This window comes from Hevea brasiliensis, chromosome 6, assembly GCF_030052815.1.
Source record: "Hevea brasiliensis isolate MT/VB/25A 57/8 chromosome 6, ASM3005281v1, whole genome shotgun sequence".
Taxonomy (NCBI): Eukaryota; Viridiplantae; Streptophyta; class Magnoliopsida; order Malpighiales; family Euphorbiaceae; genus Hevea; species Hevea brasiliensis.
This window is the reverse complement of record NC_079498.1, coordinates 69,721,834-69,742,330: the sequence shown is the minus strand read 5'-3', so window position 1 is coordinate 69,742,330 and position 20,497 is coordinate 69,721,834. Positions and strand designations below refer to the sequence as shown.

General features: G+C 35.6%; 1 protein-coding gene across 2 annotated transcripts in view; it reads left to right on the top strand.

Moving 5' to 3' along the window:
- Positions 1–11,397, top strand: part of LOC110672196 (alpha-1,3-mannosyl-glycoprotein 2-beta-N-acetylglucosaminyltransferase) — a 47,923-nt gene extending 36,526 nt beyond the window's left edge. For both annotated transcript variants that reach the window (XM_021834911.2, XM_058148571.1), the window contains exons 15-19: positions 9,478–9,540; positions 9,628–9,666; positions 9,749–9,919; positions 10,599–10,727; positions 10,851–11,397. In XM_021834911.2, the coding sequence (XP_021690603.1) occupies positions 9,478–9,540; positions 9,628–9,666; positions 9,749–9,919; positions 10,599–10,715 (390 nt within the window). In that variant the 3' untranslated portion in view covers positions 10,716–10,727; positions 10,851–11,397. The remainder of the gene's footprint in view (positions 1–9,477; positions 9,541–9,627; positions 9,667–9,748; positions 9,920–10,598; positions 10,728–10,850) is intronic.
- Positions 11,398–20,497: the final 9,100 nt, after the last annotated feature.

The following is a 20,497-nucleotide window of genomic DNA, read 5'->3' as shown; positions in this document are numbered from 1 at the left end:
GATAACGATTAAGAGTAGGAGAGAAACAGCGGTACCCTTTTTGGAGCCGGGAGTACCCAAGGAAGATACATTTGAGACACTTCAAATCCAATTTAGTAACCCGGGGACGAACATCACGCACAAAACAGGTACAACAATAATTACGGGGTTCAACAGGGAACAAAGATTTTGTAGAAAACAAAGCAGTATAAGGAATATCTCCATGAAAGACAGAAGACAGCATACGATTGATAAAAAAATATGCTGTAGAAACTGCATCAGCCCAAAAGTGTTTAGGAACTTTCATATGAAAAAGAAGAGCACGAGCTACCTCAAGAAGATGTCGATTTTTTTTTCGGCCACGCCATTATTGGATGGGGTATCAACACAGGAAGATTGATGAAGAATGCTATTTTGTGTCATATAAGACTGAAATTGTGCTGAAAAATATTCTTTGGCATTGTCACTTCTTAATCTGTGCACAGAAATATTAAATTGAGTTTTGATTTCATTACAAAAGGCACAAAAGATAGAAAACAACTCAGAACGATTCTTCATTAAATATAACTATGTAACACAAGAGTAATCATCAACAAAAGTAACAAAATAACGAAATCCAGTTTTAGAAGTAACAGAAAAAGGACCTCAAACATCAGAATGAAGTAACTCAAAAAGGGATGAAGCCTGTTTATTGACTCTAGACACAGAAGGCAAATGATGATGTTTTGCAAATTGACACGACTCATATTTTAGTATTGATAAAGACTGAAATCGAGGACACAGCTTCTTTATGGTAGACAAAGAAGGATGGCCCAATCTACAATGAGCTTCAAGAAGTGTTAAGGTACTGGAGCAAACAAGCGACCGTGGTATATGATTTTCCAGAATGTAGAGACCACCTGACTCACGTCCTCTACCAGTAATCTGCTTCATCGTAAGATCTTGAAATAAACACTGGTTAGGAAAAAAGGAAACAGAATAATTTAAGGTACGAGTAAGTTTACTAACAGAAAGTAGATTAAAAGAGAATTTTGGTAGACACAAAACAGATGACAAAGAAATTGACAAAGTCGTGTCACGACACAACCTATGGGCCGGACCGGCACTAAGACCTGGACCGGCATAAAGCCCTCTAGGCCCGTGGTAAACCTTACTATTCTCAAATCCGTAACCATGGCCCAAAAACTTAGGCCCAATATGTAAATAAAATTAAATAAAATAAAATATTTTTATTCGGGTCAACCCAATTCAATAACCATCAAAAACTTAAATTCATGCAGTCCCTGACAGGATTAATGCTACTACTAGTACATACGGAGTTTTAAATTATAAATTTAAATAATAATAATACAGTTAAGTAATTTTTTTCATAACCTGCGAGGAAAGGGATGGGTTATTCTGAAAAAGGTCTCTTCCTGTAGCCTGGAAAAATATGGTGAACAAGAGTGAGCGTTCGACTCAGAGAGAAAAATACCAATTTTAAATATAATTTCTATAGCTATCTAAAGTTAATGCATCCTAAAGAGTGGAATGCAACACTATCAAAATTTTTATACACATCACATCATAACAGCAAAAAGGCAATTTGGAGCACTCACACACCCAACAATATCAAGCAATACATATATGGGAGCTGATCCCCTATACAGCCCTCTTAATCCAACCTTTGCCAGCGAGTGTCTCTCAAGCCGGACTTTTGCATAATAAACCAAATGCGGAGACCCAACGAGTGTCTCTTAATCCGTGTCTACCCCGACTTATCCATAAAGGACCGAGTTCCAGCGAGTGTCTCTCAAGCCGTGTCTACCCGTCCTGTCCATATTCAATATCATACCACACGCACGCCAACGCACGCACACTGCTTCAAATTACCACAAACATCCGTGGGAATTCATCAATGTAGAAAGAGATGATTCTTATTGATTTCAATTAATCTGTACATGGGTATATATATACAATTGATTCCTATAATTATGTTCTACTAATTAGGAAGAAATCCTAATTAAGAAATCCTAATTAAGAAATCGTAAATAGGAATACAGAATACAAATATACAGAAAAATAATATAGTGATTGACTTTCCATAACACTCCCCCTCAAGTTGGAGCATAGATGTTAATCATGCCCAACTTGTTACAAATGTAGTCAATCCTAGCTCCATCAGAGCTTTTGTGAAAATATCTCCTAACTGCTCTCCAGTTTTGATGTGTCCTGTTGAGATGATCTGTTGTTGAATCTTTTCATGAATAAAGTGATAATCAATCTCAATATGTTTGGTTCGCTCATGAAACACCGGATTAGAAGCAATATGAAGAGCAGCTTGATTATCACACCACAATTTCACAGGCAGGGAGGTCTTAAAACCTGTCTCATCTAGTAATTGAAGTATCCACATTACCTCACATACTGATTGTGCCATGGCTCTGTATTCGGATTCAGCACTAGATCGAGAAACTACACTCTGCTTCTTGCTTCTCCAAGACACCAAATTTCCTCCAATAAAAACGCAATATTCAGTAGTTGACCTCCTGTCAACCTTAGATCCAGCCCAGTCGTCATCTGAAAAATATTCAACATTCAAATGCCCATGATTAACATATAGCAAACCTTTTCCTGGAGCGCCCTTCAGATAACACAAGATTTGTTCCAAGGCTTCCCAATGAGCAACAGTTGGGGAAGACATAAACTGACTTACCACACTAACGGCATAAGCAATGTCAGGACGAGTGACTGTAAGGTAGTTCAATTTTCCTACCAATCTCCTGTATCGCTCTGGATCTTCAAATAACTCACTATCCCCTGCTAACAGTTGTAAAGTTGGAGTCATTGGTGCGCTACAAGGCTTAGCACCTAATTTTCCTGTCTCTGTCAATAGATCGAGGACATATTTTCTTTGAGACAAGAAAATACCCTTCTTACTTCTCATAACTTCGATACCCAAGAAATACTTTAACAATCCCAAGTCTTTGGTCTGAAACTGAGTTTGGAGGAAGGTTTTAAGAGATGAAATACCTTCAGAGTCACTCCCAGTGATGACAGTGTCGTCCACATAGACTACCAAGAGAATTAGACCAGCCTCAGATTGCCTATAAAATACTGAGTAATCACACTTACTCTTTTGCATGCCAAATTCCTGTACTGCTTCACTGAATCTCCCAAACCATGCCCTAGGACTTTGTTTCAAGCCATAAAGAGACTTTCGAAACCTACAAACTTTACCCAACTCCCCCTGAGCAACAAACCCAGGTGGTTGCTCCATATACACCTCCTCCTGAAGATCACCATGAAGGAAAGCATTCTTGATATCCAATTGATGCAGGGGCCAATCATATGTAGCTGCTAAAGAGATAAACAAGCGAATAGAAGTAAGTTTAGCTACAGGAGAAAATGTATCAGAGTAATGGAGAGGCTAGTTCTAATCAGGACTCAAGATGAGTCATTTGTTATTATTGCCATGAGCCTGACCATACAAAATATAATTGTCCGCAACTTCAGAGAAAAAATCAGCGATCACAGATGGCAAATATGGCAGCAGAGAATTCTACAGTATCTTCCTCTGAGAAAACTATTTTGGTATCTGCAGAGGATTTTGCACAATTTTTCCAGTATCAAGCATCTCTAAAGCCTACCAGTTCCCCTGTCACTGCGATCGCTGAGTCAGGTAAATCTACTACATGCCTTGTGTCTTCTTCATCCAAATGGGTTATTGATTCTGGTGCGACAGATCACATGACAGGTAATTCTAGTCTTCTATCTGCTTTTCAGTCTAATCTCACTTCCTCTACTGTTACTTTAGCTGATGGTTCTACTTCTTGTGTCATGGGTTCTGGAACTGCGAACCCGACTTCGTCAATTTCTTTGTCTTCTGTTTTGTGTCTACCAAAATTCTCTTTTAATCTACTTTCTGTTAGTAAACTTACTCGTACCTTAAATTGTTCTGTTTCCTTTTTTCCTTACCAGTGTTTGTTTCAGGATCTTACGACGAAGCAGATTATTGGTAGAGGACGCGAGTCAGGTGGTCTCTATATTCTGGAAAATCATGTACCGCGATCGCTTGTTTGCTCCAGTACCTTAACACCTCTTGAAGCTCATTGTAGATTGGGTCATCCTTCTTTGTCTACCATGAAGAAGCTGTGTCCTCAATTTTAGTCTTTATCAGTACTAGAATGTGAGTCGTGTCATTTTGCAAAACATCATCGTTTGCCTTCTGTGTCTAGAGTCAATAAACGGGCTTCATCTCCTTTTGAGGTAGTTTATTCTGATGTTTGGGGTCCTTGTTCTGTTACATCTAAAACTGGATTTCGTTATTTTGTTACTTTTGTTGATGATTACTCTCGTGTTACCTGGTTATATTTAATGAAAAATCGTTCTGAGTTGTTTTCTATCTTTTGTGCCTTTTGTAATGAAATCAAAACTCAATTTAATATTTCTGTGCGCATATTAAGAAGTGACAATGCCAAAGAATACTTTTCAGCACAATTTCAGCCTAATATGACACAAAATGATATTCTTCATCAGTCTTCCTGTGTGGATACCCCATTCCAAAATGGCGTGGCCGAAAGAAAAAATCGTCATCTTCTTGAAGTAACTCGTGCTCTTCTTTTTCGGATGAAAGTACCTAAACACTTTTGGGCGGATGCAGTTTCCACGGCATGTTTTTTGATCAATCGTATGCCGTCTTCTGTCCTTAATGGGGATATTCCTTATACTACTTTGTTTCCTATAAAATTTTTGTTCCCTATTGAACCCAGTATTTTTGGTTGTACCTGTTTTGTGCGTGATGTTCGTCCACAGGTTACTAAATTGGATCCAAAATCTCTTAAATGTATCTTCCTTGGGTACTCCCGGCTCCAAAAAGGGTACCGTTGTTTCTCTCCTACTCTTAATCGTTATCTTGTTTCTGCAGATGTCACATTTTTTGAGTTCACTCCATTTTTTCCTCCATCATCTGTGTATGAGAGTCAGGGGGAGGAGGATGATCTCTTAATATATACTGTCCAACCAATGTCTAGTACTCTCCCACAGCCTGTTCCTTCTGTCTCTAGACCTACTCGACCTCCCGTTGTTCATGTTTATTCCAGGAGATAGGAGATTCCTGACTCAGATCCTCCACCAGCTACTTCGTTGGGAGATCCTGTACCTCATACTGATCATGATTCTGATCTAGACTTACCCATTGCTCTTCGTAAAGGTAAACGTTCATGTATTTACCCTATCTCTTCTTTTGTTTCTTATAATCAATTGTCTTCTTGTTCTCGGTGTTTTGTTATTTGTTTAGACTCTGTTACTATCCCTAATGCTGTTAATGAGGCACTGTCTCATCCTGGCTGGTGTGATGCTATGAAAGAGGAAATGGAGGCTTTAGATGCTAATGGTATATGGGAACTATTGTCTTTACCCGCTGGTAAGAAAGCTATTGGTTGTAAATGGGTATATACAGTAAAGGTAAATCCTGATGGTTCTGTGGCTAGGTTAAAAGCACGCCTTGTAGCAAAAGGATATGCTCAGACATATGGGGTTGATTGCTCTGATACCATGTAGAAAGAGATGATTCTTATTGATTTCAATTAATCTGTACATGGATATATATATACAATTGATTCCTATAATTATGTTCTACTAGTTAGGAAGAAATCCTAATTAAGAAATCCTAAATAGGAATACAGAATACAAAATATACAGAAAAATAATATAGTGATTGACTTTCCATAACATAGTGATTGACTTTCCATAACAATCAATTAAGAATGTAATATAAAACGTGCCTAGTGTTTAACTATATAGATACATACTTATAAGTGATGCATGGGCATACCTGAACATATAATAATATTGAAATTATAATTAAAATTAATATTTTACTTACAGTAAATCGAGAACTATTGTGGCTGCTGGATGGAGGAAAAAAGTTGACATCGATCACCTAAATAATTATATTATAAATTTATTAGTACTAAGTCAAAATAAAACTCTAAAGAGACAACAGACAACCTAATTCATGCAGGAAATCCGGTAGAGTTTCCCCTATACCTAGGATCTATCCAATCTGCACAAAGATTCAAATAACACTTCTAAATTCTCAATTTCCACAATCACATCTCATCAACATCATATGGCCCCTCCTGGGCTCTCCAAATCAGACAATAGTCATAAATTTGAAAAATTACGTTTTAGTCCCTATAATTGACATTTCATAAAAATTCACTCCGATAAGCTCTAAAAATTCTAAAATTTTGCCCCGCGGTCCTTAGCAATATTATAGAGCTAACGCAAAAGGAATTGCAATTTTCTAATCACCCATGAATATTTTATGAATTTTATTATAACTCAGTACAAGGCAAAAATTGAGCAATGTAGAGTTCGGGTTTACCTATGCCAAATCTGACACCTGAAACATGTCCAGAACATATGAAAATGCTAGGATTGACTATAATATCGATCACATTCTGAGATTGGCGACCGGGCAGCTGGATCTGGCTGAAAACACCGTTGAGCTATCATCGATTCGATTACACCTAAATTACATTCAAATTGTGTTAATAATTATCATAAAATTATTTTTAAATTTTAGGAATTGAAAAAGTGCGAAAATCTTACTAAGCGATTTGGACCGTCTGATTATCGTCTTTTTCAAACGATGTCCGATCAGAGCGGGACTAGTTTTATCTTGAAGATCTCGTCGTCCCGAGTCCATCGGTGGTCTCGGATTTTCGATCCGACGGTCGGATCGACCGGAAACTTGCAGGAAAGCCCACTACCCAAAACTTTCTTTCTCTTCTTTCTCTCTCCTTGGAACTACGGTTGTCGGCGACGGTTTGAAGCACCACCGGTCGGGAAAAGTGCACCAAGTCATGAGGAGGTGAACGCCGGTGGGACTGTAGCCATCCCGTGTTAGAAACGCTGGGAATCGAGGCCCAAAGCTTCGAGGGTGCGCGGCTTCTCTCTCTCATCCTTCCTCGCGTTTTTACGGCCGGAGCTCGCCATCGGGGCATCGCCGAAGGTCACTGGTGTCGGGGGTGGTGGTTGGAAACGCCGGTCGGTGATGGGTGGCGGGGGTGGTTGCCGGAAGCAAAGGAGAAGGGAGGGAGAACGATGGAATTGTTTTTTTCTGTTTTTTTTTTAGAGGTTTACAATTAGGTCCAAAATTATACTATTAGTCCCTCAACTTCTTAGAGGTTTATAATTAAGTCCAAAATTATTTTATTATGTTAAAGTTTAATAAAATTCTTGCAATGATAAAATAAATATAATTTAGGAAAATTTAATTATTTTATTTTCATTTAATAAATTAACTTTAATTAAATTATTTATTATTAATTTATTTATTATTATTATCTTCCTTTATTTTAAAATCAATTCAAATAAATCCTATAATATTAATAACATAATATTTTCTTTTTATTTTATTTATAATTTAAAAATTTTGGGTTGTTACAAGTCGAGTTCGCAGTTCCAGAACCCATGACATAAGAAGTAGAACCATTAGCTAAAGTAACAGTAGAGGAAGTGAGATTAGACTGAAAAGCAGATAGAAGACTAGAATTACCTGTCATGTGATCTGTCGCACCAGAATTAATAACTCATTTGGCTGAGGAAGACAAAAGGCATGTAGTCCATTTACCTGACTCAGCGATAGCAGTGACGGGAACTAGTAGGCTTTAGACATGCCTGATACTAGGAAAACTGTGCAAAATCCTCTGCAAATACCAAAATAGTTTTCTTAGAGGAAGATACTGTAGAATCTTTTGCTGTCATATTTGCCATCTGTGATCGTTGATTTTTCCTCTGAAGTTACGGACAATTATATTTTGTATGGCCAGGCTCATGGCAATAATAACAAATGACTCATCTTGAGTCCTGATTAGAACTAGCCTCCCCATTACGCTGATTACCTCTATTGCCTGTAATTCCTCCTCTACTTCCTCTTCTATTACCCTGTTGACCATTTGGATTACAGCTAATAAGAGCACTACTGGTAGGCTGTGAAGATTGAGTACTCTCTGTACGAAGTACCGTGTGAACGTTTCATGCATGGAGAAAATCTCAGAACTGAAGAGAATCTGAGATTTAGCAGTCTCATACTCTGAAGGAAGGCCTGCAAGAAAACTCATAACAGCCAGTTGCTCCCGTTGGGTATTCTGAACTTTCACATCAGAACTAAAAGGCAACAATGTATTAAGTTCTTCATATACCCGTTTAAATCCATAAAATACGCCGTGAGAGATTTATCCTCTTTCTCAGCACGGTAGAATGCCTTACAAACATCATAAATACGGGAGGTATTCCCTTTACCAGAATACAGAAAATCTAAGTAATCCATCAATTCCTTAACAAATTCATAGTGATTAATTAAACTAATTACCTCACTGTGAATCGAGTTTCGAAGCTACAAAAACAACTGAGCATCCTCCCTTAGCTAAATTTGCCATGTAGCATCAGTAGGTGGGTCTTTAGTAAGGTGATCATCCTTATCAATGCTACGCAAATTGACCCTAACAGTCTTACTCTACTCCAGGTAATTCGAACCATTAAGTTTGTGTTCCGTGATCTTAGTCATCAACGGAATCACATCAGAAATAACATTCTTATTGTCTGCCATTTGTTGAGACAAAGAAAATTAACCGAAACACTAATCCAAAGTGCTTACAGCAGCAAAATAACCCAAAATCACAAATCAAGCAAATACCGAAATAGGATTTGAGAGTCAAAATCTCAGAAGTCCTTTAATGGCGTACTGGACTAGGCAACAGCACACAGTAGTGGAATGAGGGGGTTGAGGCGACGCTGGCGATGCTGATCGGAGTCGAAACGGCCGACGGACGCACCTCCACGCTCTGGCGAGTGAAGAAACGGTGAGAACCTGAGTTGGGCGCGTGAGCCTCATGCGCTTGGATTCCAGCGACCGGATCAGAGGGGATGGCCTGTCGGCGGCCAAGGACTGGGTGGTGAGAACAAATAGACACCTTTGATAGATGACCTAGGGTAACAATGGGTTACAGTCCAAAAACAGACGAGAAAGAAATTCTAGATTTATATTCCTTAATGAACCAGCTCTGATACTATGTAGAAAGAGATGATTCTCCTTAATTTCAGTTAATCTGTACATGGGTATATATATACCATTGATTCCTATAATTGTGTTCTACTAATTAGGAAGAAATCCTAAATAGGAAATCATAAATAGGAATACAAAATATACAGAGAAATAATACAGTGATTGACTTTCCATAATAAATTTATTTATATGTGCGCATTATTTATTTGTGCTGCTGATAAGAATTGAACCCAAACCCAACCAAGTTCCATGACTCCTACCACTGGGCCATAATGTCATTAGCTTGTAAATTATTTTATTTCCTTGAACTAACGAGTACATACAGCGTTTTTAAGTCAGAGATTATTTATTTTCATATACCCTAAACTGAAGGTCAATGAAATAAATTGGCTTTAAATTTAACTTCATTGTCACCCTAAAAGACTCTGGATTGGTAACTGCAGGGTTCTAGTTTGGGACAGTTTTTCAAACAATATCTTGAGCCTATTAAGTTGAATGATGCCCAGGTATTTTTTATCTTATTTCTACTATAGAAATTTTGCATATAATGTAAATAATCAACAATCCTCTGCTTTTGTTTCTTCTTACAAAAGGTTGACTGGAAATCGATGAATTTGAGCTACCTGATGGAGGTAATAAACTCCTTATTTCATTTGAAAGTTAAGGAGCCATTTTTTTTTTTAATTTTATTCATTAGTATGTGTTGCTCTGTAGGACAACTATACAAAATACTTTGCCAACATTTTGAAAAACGCAAAAGCTGTACACGGAAATGATGCTGTTCTTAAGGCATACAATATAGAAGGTGATGTTCGTATTCAGTATAAAGACCAATCAGACTTCGAACGCATTGCACGCCAGTTTGGTATTTTTGAAGAATGGAAGGTACTTCACCCTTTGGTGATTGTTACTAGATTTATTCTAAATGGAATGCAAAATTATTACTTTTAATTTTAAGGGGTTGCATATATCTTAGGTATAGGTAAGTTCAATTGTTTGGTATTTTATTGGTCATGAAAATAGTGAGTTTTGGCATAGAATATCAGCGGATGGCTTCACTTTGAAAAATGCTCAAAGCTTAGTTTCTTTTGGGTGTGCTTATTGGCTTCATGCATGTAGTTTTTTCGTGTAACCACAACAACTAAGCCTTTATGCCAAATTAGTTGGAGTCGGCTATATGTGTGGATTCTTTTTCACTATTCAGCTTGTTAATAGTTTTTTCTTACATATCAGCGAAAATCTAATAAAGGATTTATATTAGTTGAAAATATTTGAAAAGTAAAAATATGTTTACTTTGAATTCATTGAAAGTAATGAAATTGAAGCATTTGATTAAATTACTCAAATACATATGCTAGTCTTTAAAAAAAATGTTTTAATGGATGCAAATGGTGTTTAATTTCTCATGTTGGCTATTTATGTGAAATGCAATTACACCAATGTAGGGACTGTAATGCTATATAAAACCATTCAAACAATTGTGCCCTTCTCTCTCACTATCTCACATCTTTTTTCTATGTTGAACCGCTTTTTCTATCTTTTTGATTTCTCCTTAATTTTATAGGATGGAGTACCAAGGACAGCATATAAAGGAATAGTTGTTTTCCGATATCATACACAAAGACGAATTTTCCTTGTTGGTCCTGATTCTTTGAGGCGGCTTGGGGTTGAAGATGCTTGATGCTAAATGGAGGTAAGACACTATGCTCTATGTGTAACGATATTGTACGTTTCTATTTATTGGGAGGGCATAGCTGTTCCAGATTGATTTTGATGCCAAAATTGAGTACTTAATTTATATCTTATTAATTAACAGGGTTTCTAGGGATTTATGAACTGGCGGATTGACACATTTGTGTGAAACGAGGATTTGTTTATACATGGTTTAGTTAGTCAAGCATGATTACCTTGTGTATAATACCATCATGGAGCTGGATGCAATCATCATGTTTTTCTCGACACTTCCACCAATTTATTTGTCTCCCTTCTGCTAGTTAATATATTGGATGCTAATTTTTGTACTTCTGAAAGTGGTTGCTGGTGGCTAGCTAGCGTTTGATACACATGTTTTCCCTGCATATTGACCACAATTGCCTACGAATTTTTGGTGTTTTGTACTTTAGTGTCTAGAATTACTCTTTTTATCTCTCGTGCTCTTTTTTGTTTCTTTTTTCTTTTCTTTTGGATACATTTGGCTCGAACTAAGACTAGAACTTGAGATCTTCAGTACCACTAAGTTATAGTTCATTGGTCTCTTGCTTCTCTTTTCTAGTAGGCACCAAATGATGATGTAATGCTCTTTATCGATGTATGGTACATCCAAAGGTCAATTAAGCTTCTATATGCAAATTATTCTTCTGATATTTTTGTTCTTTTGATATTTAAATGAGATGATGTCAAATCTTAGAAGCCTGATGTTATGTTATGTTATGTTATGTTATGTGGGATGAAATGGCGTTGATAGGAGGGTAAAGGAGCGAAAGGGAAAGGAAAAACTATGGGTGGGATGAAACAATGAAGGAAATTTACAATTTAATCCCTAGATATTGATTTATATTACACTTTAATTCTTAGATTTTAGTTTAATTATTGGGTCATTGGGTTTTGCAGTATATTACAATTTAGTATCTATATTTTGAAAATTAATTATTTAATTTTTAGATTTTGTATTATGTCACACTTTAGTCTCTATAACTTTAATATATAAAATAATTTAGTTCTTCTGTAAATGGATAAAATTATTGTAAATATTATACTTATAGGGACTAAATTGTTCTATATATTGAAATTAAAGTGATTAAATAATTAATTTCTAAAAATCTAAGGACTAAGTATAATATAGTGTAAAATATATGGACTAAATAATTAATTTTCTAAAATGTACTAAAGTGTATTATAGGGTAAATTTTGGAGACCAAATTGTAAATTTCCTAACAATGAAAAGTAAAAGTATTGCTATGAAAAAAGATAAAGAAAATAAAAGAAGTTGAATTTTTTTCATTTGGCTTGGCTATGACTCAAACTCAAGATGTTACAGCTCTGGTGAGGATTCTAGCGCCATTGAGCATATGCTCAATAGCGATGAAGTTGAATTTCTGAACTCATTTTATTGATAGGCAAGATGGTACATTAGATGTGTTACAACCCAATTCTATGAATCGGATTAGCACTAGTATTTTTGTCGGCATAAAATACTTGAAGTTTAGAATTAGTCTTACTGTTTATTAAACCCATGATTAAGCTAAAACTTAATGTCCAATATATAGAATAAGACATTATAAATCAATTTAGAGATTTTAGCTCAGCCCAATGTACAGTGCAACGTCTGGGGGAATCTGTTTCAACTCATGTTATTATCATTAATCAATTAAAATATAATAACCTATTTAAAATAATATTTCTCATAATATTAGTAATGTACTTTTAAATAATAATACACATAAAATAGAGTAACATTAAAATAAAATTCTAAATGTAAAGTACACCCTAAGTCAATAACCTAAAACATAAATGCAAAATAATCCAATTTACATGATGCCAAAAATTCAATTTAATATAATACAATATTATCAATAAAATAACATTAAAATTTAAAATTTAGATTATTACAATTTTCTCCTTCATAAAAATTCATCTCGAATTTTAAAAATAAAAGGGTGAAAGAATACGTGAGAATTAAATGTCTTTATGTTCTTCAAGTCTATTTAGTGACTGTTGGGCATTGCTATTAGAGCTATTATTGAGAAAATCACTTTTTAAAATATACTCGTTAAATAATATTAAAAAATAACTTAAAATTAAATTTAATAAGCTTTAGTTATGAGAATACTAAAATAACAAAATAATTTTTTTTTAAATTGGTTTTTTCAAAACATTATTAATGATGCTTTTATTCAGAAAAGTACTTTCGGCTTTTCAAACGCAATGTCAAACAAGCACTTGTACTAGCAAGAGCATTCATTTAATGTCTTTGTCATAGTAAATCACTTATGTCGGTATCCATTTGAAGCAGTCCACTAACCACTGATAGCACTTCTTGTAAGCCAAGTTCTCATTAACCATCTCTCCACTCATTTGATTATTTTAGAAGTGATCTAAACTTCTAGCCAAGTGTCACTTCGATGTAATTGTAGCCAAAGGTACTTTACCTAAGATTATTGCTAGTGTTGTTACCACTAAAGCCTTAGTGAGGCTCTCTCCATACTTATTACATAGGTACTTTATGCTCTATTCCATCTACTTATTAAGCTAGCCTATTGAACTGTGAGGGCAAAGATGCCAAGGAACTGGAACAACACTTTTTCAAGTTGATCTGATTGCCAAGAGAGCCTATTGAGGTGTCCTAGAATTGTATCTACCGTTACTTTTGCTTAACATGGAGGGGTCAGGACTGGCAGTGATTTCCTTTGAATGATTTAATTCATATAACCGAGGTGCATATTGCTGCCTCAAGACCACTTAATCCCTAGACCTCTAATTTTGTGATGTATGACATATCACTAGTGTCTTCTTCATTCTTAGTCTTCCTTTTGTCCTTTGGATCTTGCTTATTCCCTCTTTTCTTGTTCTTATTACTGCTAGTACATTCTGATCTAATCGTATTTTCTCTCATCAACCTTTGTCTCTAATTCCAGGCTTACAATACTAGAAGTAAGCTTTATTGGCCATCCTATTTGCTTTCAACCTAGCTTCCTTATCCCTATATTTCTTGCCTCAGAGATGTTTGGTCAAATTTCTTACATTCATTAGCCACCTCTAGAAATTTAAAGTACTTACATTATGGTTCCATTATATTCTGGCCCTAACCTTCAATTAGTGTCCCCCTAATATAATCATTCCTCCAATCATTCATGACCGACATATTAGCCATTTAAAAGTCAACTCTTCACTTGCTTAGCTTCTTGCTTGATTACTAGTTCCATCATTCCTGGAATTCCAACTCAGTGATTGGGTCTTTTAGCACTTTTGTTGCCTAATTCTAACCATTGAACTTCTCATTATTCTCCTTATTCTAGTTTAGAGGGGATGGAAGCCCTAGTAACCAACTTAAACTAGCTTCTATCACCATCCTGATCATTCTTTCATCTTTTGTGTTAGATACATCTTTAGGCAAGGAATCTATCATTTCAATCTTAGAAATTGTGTGGAACTTGTGCCCATAAACTGTCAAATCATTGGTAGTCACTTCACTTCAGTCTCCCATGCCTATCATCATTTCTCTTGTGCCCCTATTTTTATTATATTTTGGAAGATATATCTCACCAACAAAAGCTTCTAGAACCAACTCCAGCCATTACCTATTGCCATTACTCTTATCCTTGTACTTCCCAATTACTTACGACTACCACCTTTACCTGTCTTTTAATGTCCTGTCCTTTATTATCATTATGACATTTGTGCTTTCTTACAAAGTGACTCCATTGGTCACACTAAAGACATTCGCCTGATTTCTCATAACAGACTCCTTGACATTCACCAATACTAAGGTTCCAGTTACTGATGATAACTATGTGACTTTACTGAAACTTCAATTATGTGGCAACTTGTTTTATGGCCTTAATCCAATAGGGAAGTAGAGAACATGCAGACCAAGCCCAAATATTGAACTTATGATTCCTAAACTTGACTACTGCCCTTGTTATGTCTGCTTCCTGACTTGAGGCCACTGTGCCTCTATCTATCCTTCTTCTTTCATTATACATACCTAGACCATTAGGTTATCTCATTACTCACTAGTTTTATTACATTGCTTCACATGATAGTTCAGGATGCTATTGTGTGTGCTCCTCTTTACTTACTCTCGTCGTGTTCTTCAGCTGGTTTATTGTCTATATCAATAGACAGAGAGGGCCATGTCCCTTCGCCACCTATTCCATCTTGGGAATAGGGAACTGACAAAACTAACTCATATCTTGTACTTTGGTGTCTTAGAGCCACCAACCTCTATAACCTTATCCTATTTTGAGCCCTCTAGTCTTACTTTTCATCCAATTTTTGTTAACCTTGCCTATAATGGCACATTGACTACGTTGTTTTTTTTATTCTATTAGCTTCTGACTTGGTAGCTTTGCAAAAACTTACACCTTTTACTGTCTTTGCCAGGTCATTTACATCCTCTACGTTACTCAAAATTGATCCTCTGACCACTTTGGTTGTAATTCCCCTATCATCCAAGTTACTACTGTTACACTTGAGCCCTACTTATCTTAACTCTCATTTCCATACTCATTCCATCTTCTGGCATTTAGAGACTAGTTTCACTGACTTGTCACCATTAATCTTCTCTCTACTTAGAGGACGCTCTTGCCTTTAACAACAGGAAGGTGAAATGGAACTCAGGGAACAACATCTATGCCTTTGTTACCCATTCCTTCTTCCTTTCTGCTTATTGCAGATTGTCCTTTACCATATCATGGAAGGGTTCTACAGGGGGTTTCTTCTCCATCAATCGGAACTTAGGGGAGTGGGTGGCCAAGTCCTTTTATTAAGCTCTAGGGTTCTACGCATATTATGACCTTTACCCACTTTATGTCCTTATATTGGATTTTGTATCTATATTAGGGTACTTGAGGCATTTACTTTTATGTTCTCACTTGGGATGTCACTTCATGGGTTATGAATATTGTTCATAACCTTCTATCTCTTTGATCTATTTTTCTTGTTTATTGATTTCTTATATTAACATCTCTAGTTTGTAACTTTTTCGTTCCATCTCTACCTATGTAACTAAAACCTCTGGTAATGAGTACCAAAAATCATTTCATTGTTCACAAAGGTACCACACTTATCGCAATTTGATTGCCTAAGGTTACTATTATGAAACTCCTACCCTCCCTATGGTATATGAGTCAACAACTCTTTTTCATACTATGATCCCATTTGGGAGAACATCTCATGGGTTATAACACCAACTGTAACATCCTGTCTCTCCTAAAAAGACATTATTATACTTTATAGCACAACTGACTCTAAGAGAGGTTGTACACTCCTTAAATTCTAAGCAAAACATCTACCATATTACCACAACTGTATAAGGGTCTCTATTAAAACTCTATGCTTAAGTTAGGATAGCTGAGTCAGTCATTGTTTATCACCCAACTGGTACCTTTAGCATTTTAACTTAAGGGTTTTAAACCTTAACTAGGAGTTCCAACTTCTATACAAAAATGAAATCTTGTTACGGCGCAATTGTACCAAAACAGAAGCTATCTACAAACCTTCTCGTGAAACACCATAGGGATGGACAAATCTTTACACAATAATCCTATGTAGGTGCTATAATATACGGCTTACAGCACTAGCATCAAGAATATTGCATAGAGTATTGTGTTACCTCCAGACAGTTCATAACCTTTAACCTCTTGTTCCACTATATAACCCATATGAAATAACATCCCTTGATGGGACACTTTACTTCCACCTATCATACATGGCACTCATGCCCTCATCTAGGGTGACTCTACTGCCACAACTTAATTATTTGAACTTGTGCCTTTCACTGAGCAAGCACGCCACAACCTTTTCCTGATTGATCACCTCATTACATGGTACATATTACTAAGGCAGACTTCAATAATTAGCTAGCTCAACTTATATCACTTTGTATCCATAAAAATTAAGACACTAAACAAATACTAATGCACACAACCCAAGAGATAATGTTGAAACAAGAAGCGAAGAATTACAGAAAAGAAGAAACAAGATCCTATACTATGCATTTGACAAACAATAAACATATTTTCTAATGATTCTAAAACATAAGCTCTGATATCAAATTTATCATGACCTAACTCTATAGGCTAGATTGGTGTTATGATTAGGGCCAACATAAGGCATTCGAAACCCGTAGTAAACTCTACTATTCATTAAGCCTGTGATCGAGGCCAAAAATAAAATATTATAAATTAATTTGGAGATTCTAACTTAACCTAATATACAATACATCTAGAGGAGCTTAGCTCAACTAATTTTGTTACCATTATCATTTATAATAATAATAATAATAATAATAATAATAATAATAAAGTAAGATTAAAATAAAGGCCTAAACAAAAAAAAATACAAAAAACTTACATTTTTTTTTTAATTTGAGTTTTTTTTTTCTTAATTTTAGCTTAATTTGAAAGTTGCGTTAATTGTAGCCCATATCTGAAATTGGGAATTTTGAATGTAGATTTAGTGGTTGACTTAATCAAAATTATTATTATTTTATATGTTGTTGCTAATACAGTTGGCATGTTATGAATTTTATTATTTTATTGATAAAAATATTATTATTTTATATGTTATTGCTAACGTGACTTAAACTTTAATAATAAGAAAGCCAAACCTTTTTAAATTATTATAGCCAATTTTAAAAATTTGTTTCAATTATAACTATTTACTGATTTTGGTCAAACTTAGAAAAAAATTAATATTTTATTTCTTAGCACAATCGTAAAAAATTAATGATGATGTTACTTAATATAATAAAAAAAATTTTCTCCTCCCTTTCCTTATATTTTTTAAAAATGTATTTATTTATGAAAATAGATAAAAAAAAATTTTATTTATTTTAAAATTATAAATTCATGTATGAATGTAAAGAATAACAGTAATCATCATTTTGGCTCATATATAATTAATAATTATTAAGTGACAATGTTTCATTTTGGCACATCCTTTTTAATTGGTAGCCCAATTCAAAAGTGTTAGAAGAAAGAATACAAGTAATGAAGGAAAGGATTGTGTATTTGTCTGTGTCTTATTTACAGAGATATTACATATATTTATACATGAGAATATGAGCTAGTTTAGACAAGAATTATAATTGATGTAATTATGCTACACAAATCTCCTATAATCATGCTAATTGCTGTAATTATGCTAACACTCTCTCTCTCCCCCCCCCCCCCCCCCTCTCCTCAAACTCAAGGTGGTAGCATAAGTGCCAACTTGAGTTTGCTTAAGAGATCCTGAAAGCGAGCGGGATGATGCGTTTTGGTGAATATATCAGCGGTTTTGTTGACAGAGGAGACATGAATCAAACATATGGTGCCATGAGTAACATGATGACGTACAAAATGACAATCAATTTCAATGTGTTTGGTACGCTCATGAAATACATCATTATGAGAAATCTGTATGGCACTTCTGTTATCGCAATAAAGCATTGTGGCAGAAGAATGAGTGACACCCAAATCAGTTAATAACCACTGTAACAAAAGTAATTCAGATGTAGCATCAGCAAGAACACGATATTCAGATTCTGTGCTAGAACGTGCAACAGCAGTTTACTTTTTGCTGCGCCAAGAGATAAGAGAATTACCCAAGAAGAAACAATAATCAGCTGTAGAGCGACGATCTATCAGATCACCAACCCAATCAGCATCAGAGTAGCCAGATAATACTAGGGAGGAGGTAACGGAAAAGTGCAAACCATGAAAAAGAGTGCCTTTGATATAAAGAAGGATTCGAAGTACTGTAGAGAAATGAGTTGAGCGAGGAGCAGACATAAATTGGCTCACCAGATGAACAGCATATGAAATATCAGGTCGAGTAACTGTGAGATAAACAAGACTCTCGACAAGCTGTCGATATAAAGTAGGATCATTAAGAGGAGTGTCATCAAGAGGTGTAAGTTTGCAATTGAGCTCCAATGGGGTTGATACTGTTTTTGCTATCAGTGATGTCTACTCGAGAAAGTAAGTCAGATGCATACTTGGCTTGAGATAAATAATAGCCATTAGAATTTTGAGAAACTTCAAGGCCCAAAATTCAAAATGCTGATTGAGATAATGTTGTAACTCTGAAATACCAGATGAATCATCTCCTATTGTTATCATATCATCAACATAAAGCAACAGAAGAACAATACCACTGTCAGTTTGGCGAGTGAATAATGCAAAATCATGTGGATTAGAGAGAAAACCAAGTTGAGCAAGAGTGGAACTAAATTTGGCAAACCAGGCCCTGGGGGCTTGTTTTAATCCATATAAGGCTCGCCGAAGTTTGCAAATCTTATGAGGAGAATGATAACCAGGAGGAGGATGCATATAAACCTCTTCTATTAAATCACCATGAAGAAAAGCATTTTTGACATCCATCTGGAAAAGTTTCCATTTACGAACTATAACAATAGCTAAGAGACTGCGAATAGATGTTAATCGGGCCACTGGAGCAAAAGTTTCTTCATAGTCGATAGCATACTCTTGAGTGTACCCTTTGGCTACTAAGCGAGTTTTGTAGCGTTCAATAGTTCCATCAGAACGGGTCTTGATTTTGTAAATCCATTTGCAACCAATAGGGGTCTTGTTTGGTGGAAGATCAACTAAATCCCAAGTATGAGTTTTCTCTTAAGCCTGAAGTTCGTCAGTCATAGCTTGCTGCCAAAGAGGGTTAGTACTTGCCTCATAATAAAAATGAGGCTCATGAAGGGTTGCAATAGTAGAGTAATAGTGAAAATCAGAAAGATAATGAGGAGGTTCTCTTACACGGGTAGAACGACGAAGAGTAGTGCTGGGACGAAATGCAGGCGCAGGTACTGGATCAACAACTGGTGCAAATTCAACAGGGGCAGGTGTAGTTGGGCTAATATTGAGCACATCACAATCACCTGGATCAGGACTTGAAAACAGCTCTTTAGATGAGTCAATGAAAAATAGAGAGTCAGTTTTGACAGAGTGATGAAATTTGGAAAGAGAAGAGAACATAGTATTGTCCCAAAAGGTAACATGACAAGAGTTGCGTAACTTATTAGAAACAGGATTCCAACAACGATACCCTTTGTGTTCAATGCCATAACCAAGAAAACAACATAGACGAGCACAGGGTTCTAATTTGGTATGTTCATGAGGTTGTAAAAGAACAAAAGAAATACATCCAAAAGGTTTAAGGATGGAATAGTCAGGAGGTTGTCCAAACAACTTTTCAAAAGGAGATAAATTATGAAGAACCAAGGTAGGAAGACTGTTAATAATATAAACAGCATGAAGAGCTTGCTTCTCCCCAAAATTTTTTTGGACATGAGGCAAAAAGAAGAAGAGTATGTACAGAATCAAGAATATGGCGATGCTTGCGTTCGGCTCACCTATTCTGTTGAGAGGTGTGAGGACAAGAACGTTGAACAATAGTGCCTTGTTGACTAAGAAACTGAAGTAAAGAAGAATCCCGATATTCCATGGCATTGTCTGTTTGGAGAATTTTAATGTCACAAGAGAACTGAGTGTTAATCATTTTGCAAATGTGATGTAAATTTGTGATAACTCAGATCGATGTTTCAAGAAATATATCCAAGTAAACCGAGAACAATCATCAATAAATATCACAAAATAACGAAAATCATTTATTGAAGAAATAGGAGAAGGACCCCAAATGTCAGAATGAATTAAACCAAAAGGAGTGTCTGAAGTAGTATTATTATGAGAAAAAGATAATGCAGGTTGTTTTGTAAGCTGACAATTTAAACAATTAAATGACTCAAAC